The following is a 23,130-nucleotide window of genomic DNA, read 5'->3' on the forward strand; positions in this document are numbered from 1 at the left end:
TTTTTTTTAGAAATACTCAATTTGATCCATTACTTTTCTCTCTCCACTAAAAATATATATAAATATATAAATAATTTACAGTTCTAGAGACCTCATAAGGAAGGTGGATTTAAGAAGCTATGCAAGAAACGATATCAGTTTCCCCTAGAAAAAAAAGACTGTTCTGAGAACCCAGGGAAGCTGTGGAAAGCAGGCATTTTGCCTTGTGAGGGTCGCTGTTGATGTTGTCTCTGGGACAGACATTTGTGACAAGTTCTGACTTTCTCCTTGGCTCCTTATCCCTTGGGCCCACCATACCACTGGAGTCTTGACTTAATGCTGCTGCTCCCCTTCAGAGCCATAATCAAGGGACCTCTGGGTGGAAGAGAGGATGAGCCACCAAAGCAGTTTGGTATTTGGCATGAGCAAACCAGATATTTAAAAGCAAACCAGAACTGCAAGCAAGACCTCCAGTTGCCTATAACTTCAAATGAAAATCTTTCTGTAGGCCATCAAACCTTGGGTAAAGACAAGAGATTCTTTTATGAAAAGCATATATATAACGAGAGCTTTCAAGTAGAACTTTTAATATTCATAGGCATATGTTTGGATTCTAAATGCAGCAGCCCCCTCTTTTAACTAAAACACCTCGAGAAGTGTCATCCTTTACAACTGTGTTGTACAGAGTCACATCTCTCTAGTGGACTAGATGCCAAAGCACAGGATAAGGATCTCAGGAACCAGGTGAGCTCTGCTGGAGGTCGGGGTCAAAGAATGCATCTGTAGTCCTGGCTGTGAAGGAAAAGCCCCCAATGGCTGCCAGGGCCTGCCTTCCTTGTAGTGCCTCTACGCTTCTACACTCTTCTTTGCATGAAATTCTCCTTCTGCATTCCTCATTAACCACATGGAACAGAATTGTACCTTGGGAATCCCTGAATAAAATATCATTTTCAATTCATTGTCCTGACCTTTTTTTCAAGTGATTTCTGAGCATTTTGCCCATTTTCTATCCCGCCTCCTTTGTCTGTGGATTATACTGATATTGGGCTTGATGATTCCTGAAATTTAGCCTGTAGTTTATCAAAACAATCATCTTCCATCTCTTTTTTTGGAGAAACCACTGTATCGACCAGCTTTGTGAAATAATCGAGAAAGCAGACAGGGGCCAGGATACACATGTGAGTGTTACACCGTGCCACTGTGACCTTGGGAAAAGTCGTGAGAGGAAAAACAGAAATTATAGGGATAGCGCCTGAAAGATGTGCATTAACAGGGGTTCCCTCACCAAGCTCAAGGAAACTTTTTTCTTTTCTTTTTTTTTTTTCTCTTTCTTTTTCTGCAGGTTAACAGAACAAATTGCAGCTGGAGAAATTAGAGCAAAGGATTCCCTGTCCTTCTGTGGAACTTGCCCCCCCCACACCCCCCTCCTCCACAGCTTGCACTACTATCTTCCTACACCCACCCCCCCAGGGCCAGGAGAGGCCTGCAATGCTGAGGACCGTGATTTACTTCCATTTCTTTATTCCTTTGCTTCATCTTGTGCCCCTGCCAAAGACAAAAAGAAACCATTTGTTAGATTAAAGATCACAGATTTCATAGATTTCACGAGGAATATTTTTTAATAGACATTTAAACAACTCTTAACCCTCAAACAAGCCTAGGAATATCTTCCTTGACTACATCAAAGGGCTTTGGATATTTGAGCTGTAATTGCTGGCACAGGGTTATCTTTAAAGAGCACATAAATCACTGCTAATAAATGTATGCCACGTTGACAACTTGCTTCTCCTAATGGGGATGATGAACTCAACTCTTCAAAGTATTCTTTGAAAAACCTAATCTTGAATTGACGTGTCCTCCCTTCAAGGATTCATTCATACATTCTAGTCTCCAGGGCTCAACACAGGAATAATAACAATTTACACAATGCTGATTTGCAAAAGTCATTGATGGCTATCCCACCACTGTGAGATCTTATTAAGTCTCTGCTGTGTTCCCCACTTGTGAGAGGACTCTAAGAAGATACATGCCTTAGATATTCTTTATTTTTTTTAGATTTTAGAAGATGAGTTATAATCCTCATAGAGTGAAATGCATAGATCTTAAGCATACTTCAGTCTGTTTTGAACAAAGGCATTCATTTAACCCATACCACTATCAAGATATAAAACATTGCCATTTCCTCAAAAGTTCACTTTCCAACTATTAACTCCTGCTGGAACCAGCAATTGATCTGATTTCTATCACCATAAATTACTACATGTCTACACAGAAGAACTGAAGCAAATGATCTCTGAGTTAATTTTCTACCTGGTGTTCCCATGAATCTTTTAAAAAAGTACACTTTGAGGTGTGTATATGTATATAAAATCAGTATCATGCTTGTTGCACACTGCATTTAAAACAGACAAAAGCAGATAAGAAGAAAAAATACTACATACCCTCAATAGGTGATAACTTCTGTAGTTAATATTATATTTTCCTTATAGTATTTTTCTAAATATACATAGAAACACAATTATAAATTTTAATTTTAAAAATGAAGATTGTGGGGATCCCTGGGTGGCTCAGTGGTTTGGGGCCTGCCTTTGGCCCAGGGCGCGATTGTGGAGTCCCGGGATCGAGTCCTGCGTCGGGCTCCCGGCATGGAGCCTGCATCTCTCTCTGCCTGTGTCTCTGCCTCTCTCTCTCTCTCTCTCTCTCTCTCTGTCTATCATGAATAAATATATAAAATCTTAAAAAAATAAAAATAAAAATGAAAATTGTGAATGTAAAGAAACTTACAAACAGTATAACATACCTAGAATATATTCCCTATCCAGATTTAATATGTGCTAATATTTTTCAAGTTTCCCTGCAATCTTTATTTTACTTTTCTAAAATAAAAGACTAGAAGTAAAGTATATATGGATAAGTGTATTTAATTCACAGATAAGCTAAAACTGTTCCTTTTCCTTCCCAGAGATTACCAAATCCTGACATCAGTGTAAAACATGTTTCTAGTTTTACACAAATATATATTCACCAATCCACACATAATAGAAAATATGTAGTATTACTTTATGTATTATAAAATGCACATAAATAGTAATTTCCTGTTTTTAGTCACCCACTAATTATTACTATAAATTTATAGTCAATATATATTTTGATTTGCCTTGGTGTTTACCATTTTCCTTGGCTCACAATTGTTTCCTGCAACTTACTTTTCCTTTGGATTCAGTTTTCTTACTGATGTGCATCCTTTAGTAGCTTTTATTTTTTTTATTTTTATTTTTTTTCACGTTATAAACCAGCCAGTTTATTATTTTGTAGTAAGGTGGATAACTTTTACCATGCAGATTGATGTACCTATATCAGCATGAACGGTGCATGTTCTTCCCAAAGCAGTTACATGGAAAACCAAGTTATTATCAAGATACTTGGGAGTATGAAATCCAAACAAGGGGAGGCCAATCTTAAAACCTACACTTGCCCCCTTTAGTAGCTTTTAAAGAAAGGGTATGTGAGTAGCAAACTTTTATACTGAAAAATGGCAGTTACTATCTTCTTACATGATAGTGAACCTCATATAGAACTCTATACTAATTGCTTTTATTCATGTTTTGAAAACTCAGAATTATTCCACCATCTTCTGAACTAAATTGTTGATGTTGCAAAGTCTGCTGTGTACATCATAATTATTTCTTTATAGGTTAACTCTCCTTTCCCTGTAATTGTTTTACTTTATTTCTCATTGTCTCTAGTGTTCTGCAATGCCTGTGTGGGGGTTTATTTTCAACATGTCCTTCTTGTGACTTATTATTCTTCTTTTAACTAAAAACTAATGACTTCTATCAATTTCTGATAAGTCCTCGGACGTTATCTTTCAAATACTATCAACTATCTCTTTTTAGAACTTTTATTGAAGATAAACGCCTTGGTCATTCTCCTTCTAGCCCTCACGTCTCCTCATATATCATTCATATCACTATATATTTATTTGCTTTTTCCAAATTGTTCTTAATTTTTCACACTGTTGTCCTTTACTTACAGTTTTATATTGGCTTTTTGTCTTTTTTGTCATGTAAGTGTACTTATTCCATAAAATCTTAAGAATTTTCTACTCAAGTTTTCAGAATGCGAATCATCCTGTCATTTTACCCACTGATACTCACTCATGGTGGATCACATCCTTGTGTGTTTTGTAAGTCTTAAAATTGTGAATTCATCTTCAGAGAATTGCTTTTCTTCTGCAGGAATTCCAAGTGATCAGTTCACATTTCTATTTGTTATCTATAGCAGGGATAATGCTGCCCTATAATCAGCTATTAGATATACTTCTCATTCTGTTTATTGTTGTCTGACTTTGGGTGGCCTAAGTTTATGTATCAAATTCATGGTGCTTTTGTGTTTTCTACTTCATTGGAACGTTTTTCCTCCTCCAAACAGCACTCTGGGCAGATACAAGTCTCCTGTTAACTTCTTGAGCTGAATCCCAGAATTATCTCTGCAGAGATATTAGTTCTAACATCTTTTGTTGAGTGGCTTCAGGTCTCCAGTGGGCATTAGAATGCAAATATCTAGCCACAGGTCATATCTCTGCATCAACAACCAAACTGCAGCCCTTAGGACCAGCGCATGCATCTTCAGCTTACCACACTAGTGCTTTCGTTTTCAGATTCCTCTTTATTTCTGGCACTTTGTTTTCATGTCAGTTGAGCTATGTATTTAAGGATTTTTTGTTATAAGTTATCTCTCATTTCTAAACATTTGTATTGGGAAATGTTCTGCATTATCCTATCTTTTCAGTTACCTGTTGCTACATAACAATCCCCCCTCCAAACTTAATGGCTAAAAACATCATGGTTCACTATTTTGTATAATTCTGTAATCTGATGTGGGCTCAGCTGGGCAGTTTATCTGCTCCAGATGGTATCCACTGGGGCCAGAACATCCACAATGGCCTCTCAGTTTTCAGAACCTCTCTCCATGGAGCCTTCCTCATTTTATACTAGCGCTTGGGCTTCTTGCAGGATAAATTCCAAAAGCAAGCATTCTGAGAGCATAAAAATGCAAGTTACAATGCCTCTTAAAGTGGATCTTCTGCCATGTTTCTCTAGAACCAAAGATTCAAGTTCTATAACTACATTTACATGTCCTCAAATACCTGTTGAAAAATTATTTACATTTACAAAGTGTTCTATTGATTTATTGAATCATTCCCCTATTGCCATTTATGATATTCCTGATTTTTTACAATTGTAAATTATAAAACACAAGTATTCTTGCATTGTATCTTCCAATATTCTTGCATTATATCACAAAATGCATTATATCTTGCATTATAATTGCATTATATATTATATTCTTGCAATATATATTATATCTATAATTATAATTCTATTTCACTGTATTTCTTTAATTTCTTGAAGGTATGATGCACAGAACTAAAGGTTCCTTTTTCCTTTTAAACTACCATATAACCTCTACAAACTCAACTGTGTAAATATTTCTGTGGGAGTCACTAAAATTCCTTGGGTCACACTGTTTTCTATGACAAAGGTGTCTAGAAACTCACTGTTTTTTAGGGAGCAGTATGGTGTCATTAAATAATTTTGTCCTGGAAGTGTTTGAACTTCCATTGATCAGCCAAGTGACCCTATGCAAGTCACTTCTTCTTGGAATTGAGTTTCCTCAAACTAGTCTTGAACTTTAAGTTTTGACAACTTACTCATTTGGGTAAAGGTCTTTATTCATGTTTATGATCAAGGAAAATATTTTGACATTAACCAAGGAAAACATTTATCTGGGTACTTTATTCAGATATTGATCATACAAGAAAATAATAGTGTCTGTAAGAAAAATTCTAGACAAGAAGTCTATAGTTTGTTGGCAATAAAAGGGCAAAAGGTAGGGCAACACTGAGGAACTTGCATTTAAATTGTTCAGGTTTAGTCTCACTTCATTACTTTTTAATGGAAACTTCTCTACCATGTCATTTCTGCAGCTTAGCAGGATAATTTTAAATACATGAACAAGGTTAAAGAAAGAAGAAGAAACACTTATAAGACCATATTTGCATGAGTTTTATTTTTTAGCAGTCCTATGCTATATGTGTTACACAAATGCTATTATATTTAGTTTTTTTTAAAGATTTTATTTATTTATTCATAGAGACACACACAGAGAGGCAGAGACACAGGCAGAGGGAGAAGTGGGCTCCATGCAGGGAGCCTGACATGGGACCCAATCCCGGGTCTCCAGGATCAGGCCCCAGGCTGCAGGCGGCGCTAAACCACTGCGCCACTGAGACTGCCCTGTATTTAGTTTTAAATGATGTTCAACACCATGATGGGAAGGACAGATGCCTCCTTTCATATATTCTCAAGCTTCATTCTGCTGTGATGCTGGAGCTCAAGAGTCTGGTGCAACATGGTCTTCTGAGTGAGTGCACAGACCTACTGAGAAGAGGTAGGGAGTCCAGGAAGGTGCTGAGAGGCAATGGTGCTAGCACAATTGTTTCTTAGAGCAGATGAGCCACAATTAGTCTATCCCACCAGTTTCTTTTCAGTTAGTATTTTCAGCTAGGAGTTGGAATAGTGAGCTTGACCTCTCTCTAATTCTTCTCACCAGCCCTCAAGATATGGAAAAGGGTTATAGACCGCTCATCATTTTAGATAAATTTCAGGCTGCTGTGAGATTTAGAACATTGGTTTGGAAAGTCTCTTAACCATGATCTGACCCAGACTATGATTTTCTTGGGGAGTTCCCTGAGGCTCATTCAACTCAACAAACCCTGTGCAGACACACAGGTCCACTGGTCATAGTGTGACAAGATAGGACACAAGTCAGGCTTCTTTCTGCCTAAACGCACTCAAGTGCTTTTCCACACTCTCCAGGGCAGAGATTTAGTGTTATGCTTAAAAACAGATATACTAAGCAACTCAGCAGGTAGCTTCTGGAAAAGCAATGCTTCAGAATCAGCTTGGGGTTGCTGAAATAATTTGATCCCTCCAGGAGGCCAGGGGGTTAGATGGATGGAAACATTTTTTTCCATTGTCAAAACTCAGAAAACCAGGGAATTGCACATTTGAATATGCTGTGGCTTATCTTTTTCCCTTAAGGGATGGTAGGTTTCTTGGGGTTATCCTTGCTCCTTCCACTGTGTCATTTGGTATAAAGATTTTTAAAGTTTAGCCCAAGCCATGCTGTGGGACTTGGCAGGACCTAGGGAAATCCAATATGTCATTTACAAACACTTCCCATGGCTGGTTTAATCAATTGAAAATCCCACTACAGGGCGACTTACCTATTAGTTAATCTTCTGGCTGACTCTCTGTTGGGTCATTTACACTGTCAACCTGACTATTCATTTCAACTGTAACCAGAAAGGAAAACAAAAAAGGTTAAATCTTTATTAAACCCAAATCTGGGGTGCCTGACTCGCTCAGTCAGTTAAGTATCTGCCTTTGGCTCGGGTCATGATTCCAGGGTCCTGAGATTGAGCCCCGAGTTGGGCTCCCTGCTCAGTGGGGAGCCTGCTTCTCCTTTGCCCCTTGTTTCTGCTCTCTCTCTTTCAAATAAATAAATAAATAAATAAATAAATAAAATCTCTAGAAAAAAAACTACCCAAATCTCTTGAAATGGTCTGTGACATTAAAATGGTCTGTGAGTGGTTACATTCCTGATCTCCTATCTTATGCCTCTTTTCACTTCGTTTTCAATCATTCAGGATTTTGGGGACTAATTCTTGCAGGTTTTTACTGGCAGCGTTCAGGGAGGGCAGAATTGCCTCTTAAGGATCTGTAGAAGCTGAGTTGTCATTTAGTACCAGATTTTTGGGTTGACATTTTAGGTGTATTTATTACCATCCTGAGGTAAATTCAAAGGCCTTAATAGATGTTTAAGAAAATAAAAAGAAAACAAAGCAAAACAGATTACTGACATGCAGAGAGGTCAGCAGCTTGCTCTAAAATGGCAGTGTCAGTAGGCCTGTTTGGTTTGCTAAGTTTTCAAGTCTGAATTTCAAAACAGACCCTGCAAACTTGCCAATGGGTGCAGCAGCAGTGGATGCCCTGCAATAGAAAAGCAAAACCTCTAACCGGGTCACACAGCAATGATGATATGTGTGCTTTTACTTTAACTGTGTGTATTGTTCTATGGGATCATTTGCATAAAAATAGAATGCGTAATTAATGCTATTGTCCAGAAGTATTCCAGAGCAGGCATAGCAGGCTGGAAATTTTCAAGGGTCAGTAGGTTCAATTAGATGGATATTTTTAAAGCACAAAGCGCATACTATAAATGGGGAGACAATATACAAATGGACAATGGCCAGACCATATATAACAATATAACTGATGAAAAACCTCTGCAGCAACCAGCCTGGGCAACCCAACTGCAGCCTCTGCAGCAATCAGCTTAGGATGGTCAGGACTTGGGCATTGACTGCCAGCTTCACTATAGCCTGCCCCATGATCCCAACACAGGACCAAACAGGGAAAGCCAAATATGTTCCCAAACCAATCACCCACTTCTAGTTTGTCCAAATCTAGCTTCCCCATGCCAATGATCTCCAGTCAGAGGATGTCTGAAATCTTTCTTAACTATAAAGGCTTCCTACTTCCCTGCCTGCCTTTGAGTCCACCAACACAAGTCATAATGGCAGACACCCTGGGCTATATTAAGCTGAATAACCTCTGCTTGTTCCTGTTCGGGTAGTCTCCATTTATTTGCACAAAATCAACAGTCCAAAGCTCTTTCTCTCAAATAGGAAAACTCGATTAAAGTAAAATAGTGGCAAATGCCGGTTTTCACACTCCAAAGAGGCTTGAAAGAGGGAAAAACATTGAAGGGCATACCACCTAACTTTCTCAAGGAGGAAGGTTTTAAAGCAGTTCTCTGTTCCACCTGCAAACCATCCGGGGTTTTTAATGATGTGTGAGCTTATTCTAAACCCCGGGTATAAACTGGCCAGATGCAGCAATGCTACCTATATAAGGAGAATAATGCATGTACTTTCTATCCTGGTCTATGAAATTGTTGTAGGGTCAGCCATCTTAGTGAGGGAGCATGCAGAATAAAATATAGGAGAGCTTTTCTTCTATGTTTCTTCTTCCAACCCAAGGGTCACTGGTTCCAAAACCTATTAACAAATGTCAATATAAAAAGCATCCTATGATCAAATAAGTTTGGGAAAGGCAACAGTAAACCATGTTGATAAATTTCTTTACAGCTGAGCTATACAGGGGCAAGGGTATATTAACATTCCTCAGGCTCAGAGTATTCAGATGCCTTTAAAATAAGATGTGAATAAAGGGAGACTTTTTTGTAAACTGATTGCTAAGGTGGTTTTAAAGATCCACTATGTTTTTGGCTAAGCCATCTGAAGTGATGTAATGAGGTAAAGGGATGAAGGTCCAAGATAATCTTAGCCCAAAACCAAGCCAGGGCTCTCTTGAATGTTTCCTGGAGCCCCTATAGAGCAGGGATAACTTTGGGCCAGTACTTTTTTCAGAAGCAAGCGATATTCCCATAATATTCTCCAGCTGGACTTCAGTCCTGTTTACCCTTGGAATTATCCACTACGGCCTCCATATTACAAACTGTGATCAACCTGAGGCATATAGTGTTCTAAAACAGCTAGCATCATTTTTTTCCCCAAAGGCTGCCAATTTTATTAGTTCCTAGTAGAACATGGTTTTTGAACTTTACCTTGTTCTAACTGAATATGTTGCCGCATAGAATAGGTAGCTCCCCTAATCCTAGATTACACACAGAATATGTGTCAGATTTGTAGTTTACATGAGCTCAAATAGCTCAGAACTTTACCATCAAGACTTGGAGAGTTTTCTGCATAGCCAGAGCCTTCGCTTTGCACAGGAACTCTAGGTGTGTCCTCGCCTTGAGCTGAAAGGAAGAAGATAGTCCTTGATTAATAGAGAATTAGAACAGCCTGACTGCCAATTGTTCTGTCACCCTCCATTGCCCTCTTAAATTTAAAAATACTCCTGGGATTCAACTTCTTTTGCAGAAAAGGTTAAGGGAGGAAATAGTGGGTTGAATTGCCTGAATTCTTTAGTGCTGTCATCTAAATTCTCTTTAATTTGTGAGGTAATCGCATACATACATACACAATTTCTCAAATTAAAAATCTGGTAGCATGAAAGCGGAGAAACTCAGTTTAATCAGAACAACATACAATTTAAATTTAGGGAAGTGTGTGTGTGTGTGTGTGTGTGTGTGTGTGTGAGACAGAGAGAGAGAGAGAGAGAGTGAGAGAGAGAGAGTTTATGTAGCTTAATCTTTGAAAGGGGAAAAAAGAAAACCTGTTTTGCTTTAGGCATGTCTGAAAGCTGAAAAATTCATTTTCCTAGCAGTGAGGGTTTTTTTGTTTAAATACAAAATGAATAGCTTAGATGCTTTCCTAGGAGACAGTCTCAAACGCTGCCATTTTGAATTGCTGGGAATCAAGTCTTTAGTTAATTTTCATTGTGATTGATCTCTATTCTGCACAGCTTCAGAGGGTGTGTCATCCATTTGCTGTGGCTGAAACTATACAACATGCTTAAATGTAGTAGTAAGTGGATTGTTTTCTCTTATTGTGAGAAATTTTCCAGATAGCCTAAAGGACAATAGTATCTTACATCTTAGTTAAAAATCTATTATGTTTTCACAGCTTTAAGGCCAAGGGTATTGAGAAGTACAGATACAGAAAAAGCTCTGGAAATCCATAATTTCAAAATTTTTATTATTTCTATACTTTTTTAAAGCAGAAAGTTGAATTCATTTTCATTACATGAGTACTTATTGAGCTCAGTGTATGTTAAATTTGGTGTGCCTATTAGCGAGCATGAAGCAGGGATGGTAAAGGTACAGTTTGTAATCTCTTCAAAGGAAGATATCTTCAAAGAAGAACTTGCAGTCTTGGTAATGATTTACTGAAGCTGACAATCATGAAGTATGACACAAAGATGACCAATCTCTGAGCCCCGGTGGATGGATGGTAGGGTCAGTACTTGAAGACATACAAAACAAGCAGAATGGGGGAAGGTGAGAAAGCCATTTTAGATGTGAAGTCTGAAGTACACGGCCATATAAGTGGAGATGCCAAATAAGCTTTTGCATCCAGTCCTGAGGAGGAGGATTGTGAGTAGGCATGTGCATATTTGCAAGATGTCAATGTAGAAATAACATTGATGGAATGAAGTTAGATGAGAGAAGTCAGGAAAAGGATAACAGAAGAAAAAAAAAGACAGATCCCAAACCTTCAATGTGAAAGTAACTATACCCATAAGTTTTCATTAGTTCCTGAGGATGATGTTGGGAAAGGGGAAACAAAACTTGAACCTTCCAACTTAAAACCATACCATATCCTTTCTCACTCCACCAATTCTAAAAAGTGAGCCATTTTCAGTTTCTCATCAACACATTCCTGTAGGCACAATTACAGAAGAAATCATTGATTGATTTCTCTAAGCCTCAGAGCAGGAAATCTTGGTTCATTATGCTTCAAAATAGAATAAGGAAAAAATGGAAACATTTGATTTTATACAGACATAGTAAACTTTTGGATGGAAAAAATACCATAAGAAATATTTAGAAGAAAAATATTATAAATTGAGGAAAAATATTCCTTTTATCATAGACAAAGGGTTTATATCTTTAATACATGAAGAACTTCTAAAAATAGAGATCAAGAAGATCAGAATCTGGATAGAAAGTTGAAATTTAACAGGCAGTTCATTAAAAAAATAAAATAAAAACAGCCCATAGTCCTGTGAAAGATGATTTACTTTGCTCATAATAAAAGAAGTGCAAATTGAAATTACACTGAGAAAGAGGTTTCAGCCTAAGGTGAATTATCATGATATAGACTAACCCTCCTACCAATAACAGTTAAAAACACTGGAGAGATTATTTAAGAAACCATTTTTACTCAGTAGCAAGCTATCAATATAACACAAGCTTGAGGAGGTTGTGTTAAAACCTGTTAAAATGGAGAGCCTAGCATTCCACATGTGCCAACAAGTTGAACAGAGCCTCCAGATGCCTTATGAGGCCTGGGGGATGCGGAAGGGCAAAACTTGGAGATCAGAGCTAACCAGGGAAGAGGTGCCCGGAAAAGTACTTCAGGTCTTCTGTGGGCCACCTGAAGGCTTATATTCTGGGGGCAAAGATGAACTTGATATAGACCAGCTCTTAAAAAACTGAAGTCCAACTTTTAATCAATTCAATTCCTGATTATATGGCAGAGCTCTGCCTCAATCCCACTGACCTGTCAGAAGCAAAAATGTGATAAAACCACCCAGAGCTTCAAGCTATCTCTACAATTATTCACACACAGGATCCAGTATTCAATAAAAAAATTTCCTGGCATTCCAGAAGAATAAGAACAAATCACTGAAAACCAAGAAAATAAGACAACATATAGATACATGTTAGAGATCTACATATCATAGACACACTTTTAAAATAATGATTAATGTATTTTAGAATTAGATGCCAATTTGGAGAATTTCCACCGCAAAGAAGTTTATCAGATAACTAGACACTATTTAAAATGTCAGATGTGAAGTCCAGAACTGGAAAATATCTTATAATTGAAGTTATTAATTCAGTAGGTGAATTTGGCAGCCACTACACATAGCCAAAGAAGGGACTTGTAAACTGAAAGCTAGATTAGAAGAAAATATAAAGTACAGATGAAAAATACAGAAAAAAGTTAGTAGACATATGAGATGGGGTCTATCCTATGTGTAAAGTGGCAAAAGCAATTTTTAAGATATAATGGCTAATTTCCCCAAACTAATGGGATATCAAGTCACTGTTTTAAAAGTGTTATGATCGCTAGGCAGAGTGAATGCCAAGCAAACCTCAATCAGGCCAGTCATCATAAAACTGCTGATAACCAAGGTTAAAGAAAAAGTATAAAATGATCTAGTGTATAAGAATCCATTAACATCAAAATAGCACCAATAGGACTTACAGATGCCTTCTCAGCAAAAATAATCGAAGGCAGAAACAATGCAATGGCATCTTCGAAAGTGCCAAATGAATGATTACCTGTGCAAAATTTCACAGCAAACAAAAGTGTCTTTCAAATTTGAATTTGAAATAAAATAATTTTAGGGGAAAAGAATTAGAATTGGTTCAGGAACAAAACAATAAACCTACTTGAAGGAACAGTTTTCACCATCTTCAAAAATCAGTTCCAGGGAGATTTCGGAACTAAGTATGAAAAGTAACTTGGAAAAAGACCTTCACATCATTAGGCAAAAATTTCTTACACAGGAAAAGCAAAACAATAACCTTCTGGGGAAAGACTGATAATCTGGACAACACTAAAATTAGCATCATTAGTTTATGGATACACACCATTAAGAGAGTAAAAAGTAAGCCAGAGTGGAAGAAGATATTTGTAATATTATCAAATATTATTTGATATTTGATATCAAATATCACTGACTCCTGCACTGAATAAAAAGAAATAAATATGCAAAACAACAGAGAACAGACAGAGAACCCAATGGAAAATGGGCAAGACAGAAACAAGTATGTTATGAGAGAATATCCTGTTAGTCACTTCATTTTTTTGAATGACTCTGGCCAAAGCTCAGCATTTAAAAGCCTTGGCTTTTTCACTATTAGAGTGGCTTCAGAATGTTCTCATTCCTTGTCTAACTTATAAAATGTTCTAACTCCTCATTTAACTCACTGAGACACCATCAGAACTAATTAACACATAACATTATTGTTATTTTTCATAAGAAATGATTACCCTGAAAGGGAAATTAATTGACCTGACACGAAACATTACTTCCTTGACTTTCCCTTCAGGGTTGTTATTTGTAATGGGATCTAAAGGTACCTGTGGCTGATTCTTCTGTGACATCTCTTTCAAGGTCATTACTATCAATGATAACAACCCTTTGGTGATACTACTCTGGAGAACCCCTGTGGCATCATGGACAACTTTTGATCTAATAGGCAGGATGCTAGTCAATGAAACAATGCTCAAGGAAAATGAAGGCACATAGGAAACACTTTCAAGAACTAGGTGAATGAGAAAGGAAGACGTCGAAGAAAGCAAAACCCAAAAGGCAGATCAAAAAATAGTGAGCATTTGAGGTGGTTGCCTTATGTTTTATCTTTTCAACCTTATTGTTTTGTAATACAAAACGTCCATATGAGAAACCTCAGATTAGGTCACCATATTGGCACAGATCAGCAGGAGATGTGATGGCAGGTTTGAGACCCGTGACACAGAGAGATAAAACCAGAAATCAAAATTGTAGCCCTGTATATGGCTGCACTCCAGGAGCAGAGGGAAGCATTAGCTATTAGATCTGCTTCCAAAGACACTAGAGGTATGTCTGATAGACATTATTAATTTATTTAACATCATGAGTATGCAGGATATGTGCATATGGCATGAACATATGACTGTGTGCGGTGCGTGGTTCATGTGTTTGTGTGTGTGCGTATGTGCATGCATGCATGTGTGCATGCATGTGTGTGATGTGTTTGGGAAGAGGGAGAGGAATGACAGACATTTGTTACTCTGACGTGTGTGGTGTGGAACTGGTATTATCCTATCAGCTCTTACCCTCCTGGGCAATGCAACTGAATGCCCTGGGGAAATGAATCCATTTCATGTAGACAACAGAATCTGATCAAAATAAAAATTGCCTCTAGAGCTTGTTTATTCCAGTTTGCAGGTCCCTCCCCCCACTTTGATTGCTACTGCTTGGAACACAAACAGGAGGTACATTTCAGGGCTCCTAGCAGGAGATGAAAGATGCTAAAATAGAAAGTGTCTGGGACATTCAGTACTTTTTTCACTTTCAATTACCAACAGCAACTGTCCTCCTCAAAGCCTTGATTATGGTAACCTTTTGTAGGTCAGTTGTATTACATAAAAAGTAATAAATTAAACAGGTCTCATCATAAAGAAAAGCTACTTAGATGCTCATAGAATGCAGTTAAACAGATTTTTAATACATAAACATGGAGAGATGTTGGAGGATCCTTCAAATTTTTCTTTTGAGATTAGTGTTGACAAATAAACTCCATGCAATATTTCAAATGACAAATAATTATTTCTCAGAGTATATAGTTGCATAGGTGTTATAACAGCTATCGCGAGCAGGGCCTGTCTGGATTTAAAGTGGTATTCTTGAACCGTCTTGATTTTTGCCTTATCTATCTTCTAGCTTCACTATTAATGTGGTGGATTTGATAATTACACAGAAATGTTCACTTCCTATTTTCTACCACCATGGGAGTCTATGTCACTATCCCTTGACATTGGACTTGGCCATGGAATTTGCTTTGGCCAATGGAATAGTAGCAGAAGTGAGTCAAACAGAGGGTTGAAATACATTTGTAGAGTTGGGGATGGGCCTCTTGTGTGCCTGCCTTTTACCTCAAGAGGAACATGCTTTAGGGAGCAGTTGATCCAAGGAGAGAATGACCTGGATTCAACTAACAGCCTGGTTTCCTTCCTAACCCAGACTAAATGTAGTTGATTCTCATATCCATGAACCAAAGATAGCTAGTTATATTCTAAGCCCATGAGATTGAAGATGGCTTGCTAAGCCACATTATTGTGATGATAGTTACCACTCTTAATAATACATTTTAATCAACTCAGTCCTGACATTGCTTTTTAATTTTGTCCCATAGCAATCATAGCTACAAAGTCATGAGTTTGATCTGTGCTTAGGCTTTGTTTTTAAACATATGCTAATTCTTTAATTAATTAATTAATATTAATTAAATTAACTAATTTGTTAAAGATGTGTTCTTGTGGGGAGATTTCTGTATTGATTTTTTGGAACGTGGTCTGCCCATTAGATCATCAGTTCAGTTTTCCCTTCATTTTAGAGAATTTTTTTTCTTCTATATGTTGACTTCTAAATTTCAGAAACAGAACCAACTGTTCCCACATAGAACAATTTATTCCTTCTCTCTTCTATATATATCATCTTTTCTCAAATTGTTTTAGAGTTTCTGTGTTCTTTTTCACTGTGATAATCTCAAGCCTTTTTTCTTTGTCAGTAACTTTGTCTTTGCTGTTCTTAATTGATTTATTTTCCTAATGGTTGAAAATGTGTCTCTGTCATGACTACATTTCAGATCATTATGTCATTTATCACCTTAACTTCAAGATCTTTAATGTTCTTTTAAATTCTTTTATAGCTATTGTAGGGAATTTTAAGCTTTGTCTGGGGTTATGTTCTCTTCCACAATAGCTTCTTCGTCTGTGTTTTGCTGACTTGTATGCTCACTGGCTTCATTCCTTCCTCCTCTGTCAAGGGGCAAGACGTGTGATACGTATTCATTAGCATGTTTCTTCTTTCTCAAAGTATCTGTGGCCTGTTGGTCCTCCACGAGCTACCAAGAAGGGTGTTTTCTTTTGAGGATTTTCTTTAGGAGAGGTAAAGTAGCCAGAGCTATTTACCACATTAGTTGTACTGGATTTCTTAAGTGAGAGAGACAGACAGACAGACAGAGATGGACCTCTTGGAGCAGGGATCAATTCTAGGACCCTGAGATTGCTACCTGAGTAGAAGTCAGATGCTTAACCAACTGAGCCACACAGGTGCCCCAAGATCTTGCCTTGTTGGTTTTCTCTTTTGTTTTCTATCTAGTGAAATTCCTGGTTTTTGCTAGAGGTAACTAGTTCTAGGCATTTGTTATTGGTCTGCTTTTCCTCTTCCATTTTACTCCCAGCAGGAGATAATTGAAATGTAGAATTACAGAGGGTTTTCCTGTCTCTTGGGGAAGGGAGAAATAAAAGGTGTTCATGGCTGACTGTATACTTTTGTGGAAATTTCTTTGAGCTGCTCCTCTCCCAGTTGGAGAGGCAAATGGTAGCTAGCAAGGTCCTATTCAGTGTTATTTCTGAGCATAGTAGATTTAGGGGGTAGGCTGGGCAACACCAGTCTCATGCTTTCAGCATTTCTGGAAATGTACCTTTTCTTTTGATGGCTACCAGCCCATTCTTCTGTCAGATTATTGTTTTTGTTGGTGTTCTTCGTTTGCTTGTTTTATGTATCTCTTTTCATGTTACTATTTGAAGGAGTGAGGTTTGAAATCTGACTTCCCACCATCATCTTAAACCCAAGACCAGGTGTACAAAGTGTTTTGGTTAGTGTGATTGTATATTCCCAACATGTGTCACACACACTTAACCTTTGTCAGCAGCTGGCTTTAGGAATATTCATCAAATGATTGTTCTGATGGTAGACTCGATGTTATAGCCTGAAAGTTCGTATTCCTCCAAATTCCTGTGTTAGAGCTCCAATCCACAATGTAACTATATTTGAAGATGGGGCCTTTATGGAGATAACTATGGTTAAATGAGGTCATAATGTTGAGGCCCTAATCTGATAGGGCTGTGGCCTGAGAAAGAGAGAGAGAGAGAGAAAGAAGAGAGAGCTGTCACATGAGGAGACATTGAGTAGGAGGCCATGTATAGGCCAGAAAGAGCTCCCACGTGAAATCAAATTGGTCAACATCTTGAACTTGGGACTTCCCAGCCTCTAGAACTCTAAGAAAATTTGTATTATTTATCGATGGTACTTTGTTATGGCCACCTGAGCAGACTGATATACTTGATTTCTATTTAGTTCATACTGCTTTGGGACAAAGGTATCATTTGGGACAAATGTATACTCTGTCCCCTACCTAGTGTACATTCTCCTCAAAACCTCAGTGCTAAAGCTACTACTTGACCACGCTACCTCTCTTGATCACTTGGACAAACACTGTAGACATATGCCCAGGGCTCCCTCTCCAAAGTCAAATAATAAATGATTAGGCTGACAGGATCAAGCAAGTGGAAAATTCACAAGTTTCAACAAGACACCCTTTCCATGGCAACACACTTCATGTATTAATTGGGAATATTCTACTCTAATCAAAATCAGAAGCTGTCTTTAGTAGGAGATGAAAGGTGGTGGCGGTTGCTGGGGGTAGGCATGAGATCACATTCTTTTATGTTTTAGCTGATGATGTGCCTCCATACAGTCATTTGAGAATGGTTTGGAAATTCATCATTGGTTATTGTTCAAATAACTACTCTACAGAAAAACCCAATATTTAGGAAGAAAAAAAAAGTCCACCAGATATTTCGATGCCTATTATGGGCTGGGAGACAAAATGAATGAGGCATATGGTATGGTTGCCTTCATGAAGTTCACAAGCTAGCTGAGAGACAGACAGAAACAGAGACTGAGAGAGAGAGAGAGGAGAGAGAGAGAGAGAGATTTAACTGCTCACAAGCCAAGTGACATTATTAGCAAGAACTGCAAAGGCACAAAGGAGAGAGTGATTCACCTTTTCTGAATAGGGTGAAGAAAACTCTTCGAGGACAGGCAGATGGCATGGAAGCTGGAGCCAGGTGGCTGGATCAGTTTCAGATCGTTTGCACCCATGCTAAGCATTTGGTTAGGAAGAAATATCTCCTGTCTGTAAAACATCTGAAGGACTCCGCTTTTCACATCTTCCGCCAGAATACCTTAGGCCTGGCCCCTTTTTACTCTTCCTTCAGCTCCACCCCCCGCCCCCACCTTTTCACTCTTCTTCCATTCCCCCACATTCCCCAGGCTGCAAGGCAGTTCAAGTTCCTCTGTGCATGATAGCAACCACTGAAGGCTTCCCAGGCATTGAGCTAGAGGTTGATCACATTCCATAAGCCTGGCTTTTTCTTTCCTTTTCCCAGACCCCAATTAAGCATCTAATTTTTATTCAGCCTCATTATGCATTCCCCACCTTTTCAGAGCCTGGCAGGAATTGAAACTACATGGAGGCCCTTCTCAGCCAGGGGCTGCCAGCACTGGTCTTAGATCAGGGTCTTTCCTGCAGGAATAACACAGATTGAGTGTCTCTCAAACTCCCTCCCCACACCATCACACACCCATCGTGGCTTTTGTTTCTCTACAGAAACCAGATAAATCTGCACACAGCAGGGTCTTAGTGAACACAGAGATATGTATTTCTTCCAGAGGAGTCTTTTGATTCTTTCATTCTAATAGGGTTTTAACTATGTAAGGAGCCACAGTGGGGCAGCTTTGGGCTTTTCAGTGGTTCTTTATGTGGAATCTTTCATAAGGAAGGAACTCACTGCTGGCAATAACCAAAGCTGGATTCTCAGAAACCTCATCATACATTTAAGGTTCCTGAAAGAAAGTGCCTCTGACTGCTTTGGTTGAAATCCTGCACCATTAAGTATATAGCTCTTTAGTCAAAGAATAATTCAATCCTATACATCCTTAATTATAGACTCCTTAATTATTTCCACTAGATTTTGCCCTTTTTGTCTATTCCATTTTCCTAAATAGCACAATTTATTCTGAACATTTAATAAGACCTAGTGTATCACCTTTGTCCATGACCACAGTACTAGAAATCTACACCCAGGAAGAAAGCTGCATCCAAGAAATAAGTAGCAGATTACAGAGCACTGGAGGATAGTTATCAGAGGTCTCTGAAGGATCACCACGTGCATTCAGTTCTGCTACAGTATTTCTATTTCTGGTCTTGGTTCCTCAACATTAATTCTTTTAATTCCCCCTCCCACCCTCCAAAAAAGGATATAATTTTTCCTACTAGGAAAACTTTTCAAACACACCTGGTATTAAACTCTAATCCATTTTCCATTCACAATGCCTTATCACAGATACGTGGATCTTAATCTTTGAGTTTTTTTGGCTTTAACCATGTTTATACTTTCTGAATATTTATCACTACCAGAGCATGCACGCACACACACACACACACACACACACACCCTAAAAGACTGTCCAGGCCACATCCACTAAATATGTAACTAAAATGTTACTGCTATTAAAATCAGCCAGAAGCCTTTTACTAAACAGAATTTAAAGTTGCCTGTGAGAAGTCTATGTTATGTTTGCAAACCTCTTCTGTTTAGGGACTTTATTCTCCTTTTAGGTTGTAACTCTGTTATTTCTTGTTGTCTGAATAGGACTGCATTCCTCAAAGAATAAAAAAGACCCTTGACCATATTCTAGTCCAATCAAACCCTTTCACAGATGTGGACACTGGGTCTCAGAGAAAAGGCATGGTTGCCTCAGGTCACCTGGCTCTGAGGTCAGAATTAAAATTTCTCCTAACTCCACTTTTGGGCTATTTCTAATACTTCATCAAACACTAATGACAATGGCGAGAAAGCTGAAATAAGACTGGAATTTGGGGTGCTAATCCATTTGAAAGCAATGGACTTGAAAGTCTTGCATTCCTAAGATGCTTGGGTGGGAGAAGGTAGCACAAATTTATTCACGATGAAAAGAGTAGGTCCTCATCAGATGCCAGGGACTTCTCTGTGGTCAGTGGCAGCAGGCTCAGTAAAAATGATGGTGTACCAAGGCTCTCCTCTCGTACAGGGTTTTCAGGGCCCTGTAGTATGGGTCATATTTCTCTGCCAGATACTTTAGAGTTAAAGCTTGGTGGTTCGATTATCATTTTAAAGATGGGCTCACTCTGTGTCCTCTTTAATCTGAAAAACCAAGTTAATGTCACTCTGGAACTTCTACCTCTAGGGTTTAAAGTATTTGATGGCTTAGTTTGGAATTCAGGGAAGTGATTCTTTTATTTTATTTTATTTATTTTATTTTATTTTATTTTATTTTATTTTATTTTATTTTTTAAAAAGATTTTATTTATTCATGAAAGACGCAGAGAGAGAGAGAGGCAGAGACACAGGCAGAGGGAGAAGCAGGCTCCATGCAGGGAGCCTGACGTGGGACTCGATCCTGGGACTCCAGGATCACGCCCTGGGCCAAAGGCAGGCACCAAACCACTGAGCCACCCAGAGATTCCCTAGGGAAGTGATTCTAAACATGAGCAGCATAAGGTTTCATGGCTTCCTTGGGCACAAGATGATCTGAGGCCTCTGGTACTAAAGGGGGTGGTCAATCAATGGTGGTTGAGTCTGTGATGTCATCCTCCAGACTTCAGGGGTCTCCCTGGACTTATGCTGTAGCACTAGCCTCTTGAGGTTGACATCACTAGGCTGCCCAGTCCTATTCCTGAACCCCATGGATGCTGAGCCTTTTAACTGGCCTGTTGCTTTACAGCTTGATTGACTCCTAACTGCTGAATTTTGCTTTTTCTTGACTAATGATCTTGACGGAGGCACTCTGGTCTATCCCATAGTCAGAAATGCCTAGCTTGAATTTTGACAACCAAGAGTCCCTAGCCCTCTGACTGCCTTTTTGCCTCTTCTCTCAGACTGTCATAGATACTCCTTCTGTAGTTGTCAAGTTGACTTCATTCCCTGTATGGAAACAGCAACTTCAGTGAGCGAATGGGCTCTGAGGACACCAAATAATGGGCCTTGCACCTGCTTTATCTCTTGACATTTAATCTCTTGTTCTAGGAGACAATTCAGGAAACTCTTTCATAGTAGAAAAAGTAACATCCAGAATTTCCCTTTCAGGCAAAGAAATCTTACTCTTTTTTTTTTTTTTTTTTTTGTGTGTGTGTGTGTTCATGTTATTTTACCAAACTTGAGATCCTGTCACATAACCTCTTCAGCAAGATAACAATTCACCTTTGAGGAGGAGGCAACCCAATTTTGATTTATTGATCTCTGGCCACAATGCTTTTCTTAAAAAAAAAAAAAAAAAAAAAAAAAAGGTGTAGACCAGGCCATATGTGATTGTCAAATAAAAGCTTGAAGACCAGGCTTTTTGAAGGGGAAAAAAACAAAAGCTTAATTTTGTTCAACTTGCAGAATTATATTGACATTTTTTACTTGTAAATTTTTTTTAGAAAGTCTACAATAATGCAGTAAGAAGCAGGAACATTTCCCCTGCCCTGCGGCCCCCTTTGGTAAATGAGAAGAGTTATACTAAAAGCTGCCCTCCAATTTCAGATTTCTGGTTTTGTTACATTTAATCCAGTTGCTATTTGGCTGATTTCAAGAGAATATTGATTATTTGTGTGGTTGTAAACCTTGGAGAAGGAAAGAAGATGGGTTCTCATATACCATTTACTGTGTCTTCCATTACAAAGAAACTTCTATGAGAATTGTGGTGGTGTGGTTGTGTATGTTGGGGAAAAGTGGAAGGTGCCCCTTAAGGTTTTATTATTCTTTTTTTTTAAATTTTATTTATTTATGAAAGACGCACAGAGAGAGGCAGAGACATAGGCAGAGGGAGAAGCAGGCACCCTGTGGGGAACCTGAAGCGGGACTCAATCCTAGGACCCTGGGATCATGCCCTGAGCCAATGGCAGATACTCAACCACTGAGCCACCCTTCTACCCCCTTTCAGGTTTTAGTATGCAGGAATTGCATCTACCTTGTAGCTATATTGCTACTACTGTATTACCTTGATTTGAGGACATGTTTTTTTCCCCCTACATTTTAACATATGGGGAGTTGAGATGAATAATCAATAGGACTACAATTGCTGTTAACCTGGATTGAAGCCAAGTTCAGACAGAGGATTTACATTTACTGGTTAGTCACTGGACAACGTTACCAACCAGAAATCAGTTAAATTAAATTCCCTGCCTGTGGTTTCTGTGGACTGCACTGGGTTATGAATTCAGGACACAAACCTGTGGGATTAGTACCAGTTTGTGACTCAAGTTCTTATGGGAGACTTTTTTTAAAAATCCACTTCCATCGATGTCATAGGTAAGATACCCAAGTTTCTTGACTTTTTGGAGCAGTTCTTGGTGCCTGGGCCATCCTCCCGAGGCCACCTCTGAGAGTTCTGCAGTTAACATAGTAACCCTGGGTACTTGGACAGATTCCCCTCTTTGAAGCATCTCTCTGCTTCTCCACTCGCAGTGCTCGGGTGACTTGCTCAGCCTGGGGAAAAGGGCAGTCCAGGAGTCCTGTGCATATGGAAGTTTGAGGATCATTTGCTTATTAACTTCTTTTCAGGGCAGCCCCAGTGGCTCAGCAGTTTAGCACCGCCTACAGCCTAGGGCGTGATCCTGGAGACCCAGGATCGAGTCCCACTTCGGGTTCCCTGCATGGAGCCTGCTTCTCGCTCTGCCTGTGTCTCTGACTCTTTCTCTCTCTCTGTGTCTCTCATGAATAAATAAATAAAATCTTTAAAAAAATAGCTTCTTTTCACTAAAAAGTGCTGGGGATCTAATAACGCCAGGGGTGGCCCTCAATCC

The 23,130-nt window shown here is 38.7% G+C and overlaps 1 protein-coding gene across 4 annotated transcripts in view; it reads right to left on the reverse strand.

The window, feature by feature from the left end:
- Window positions 1-549: 549 nt before the first annotated feature.
- The window catches only part of MACROD2 (mono-ADP ribosylhydrolase 2), a 1,919,734-nt gene continuing 1,897,153 nt past the window's right edge, over window positions 550-23,130 (reverse strand). The window contains exons 17-20 of one of the 4 annotated variants that reach the window (XM_077872166.1): window positions 9,793-9,870; window positions 7,271-7,339; window positions 1,489-1,524; window positions 550-1,184 (exon numbers count right to left, since the gene is read on the reverse strand). In XM_077872166.1, the coding sequence (XP_077728292.1) occupies window positions 7,278-7,339; window positions 9,793-9,870 (140 nt within the window). In that variant the 3' untranslated portion in view covers window positions 550-1,184; window positions 1,489-1,524; window positions 7,271-7,277. Of the gene's footprint in view, window positions 1,525-7,270; window positions 7,340-9,792; window positions 9,871-23,130 lie in introns of all 4 variants that reach the window. The other 3 variants (XM_077872168.1, XM_077872165.1, XM_077872167.1) reach the window with 3 other exon arrangements.

This window comes from Canis aureus, chromosome 26 (genome assembly GCF_053574225.1).
Source record: "Canis aureus isolate CA01 chromosome 26, VMU_Caureus_v.1.0, whole genome shotgun sequence".
Classification (NCBI taxonomy): Eukaryota; Metazoa; Chordata; class Mammalia; order Carnivora; family Canidae; genus Canis; species Canis aureus.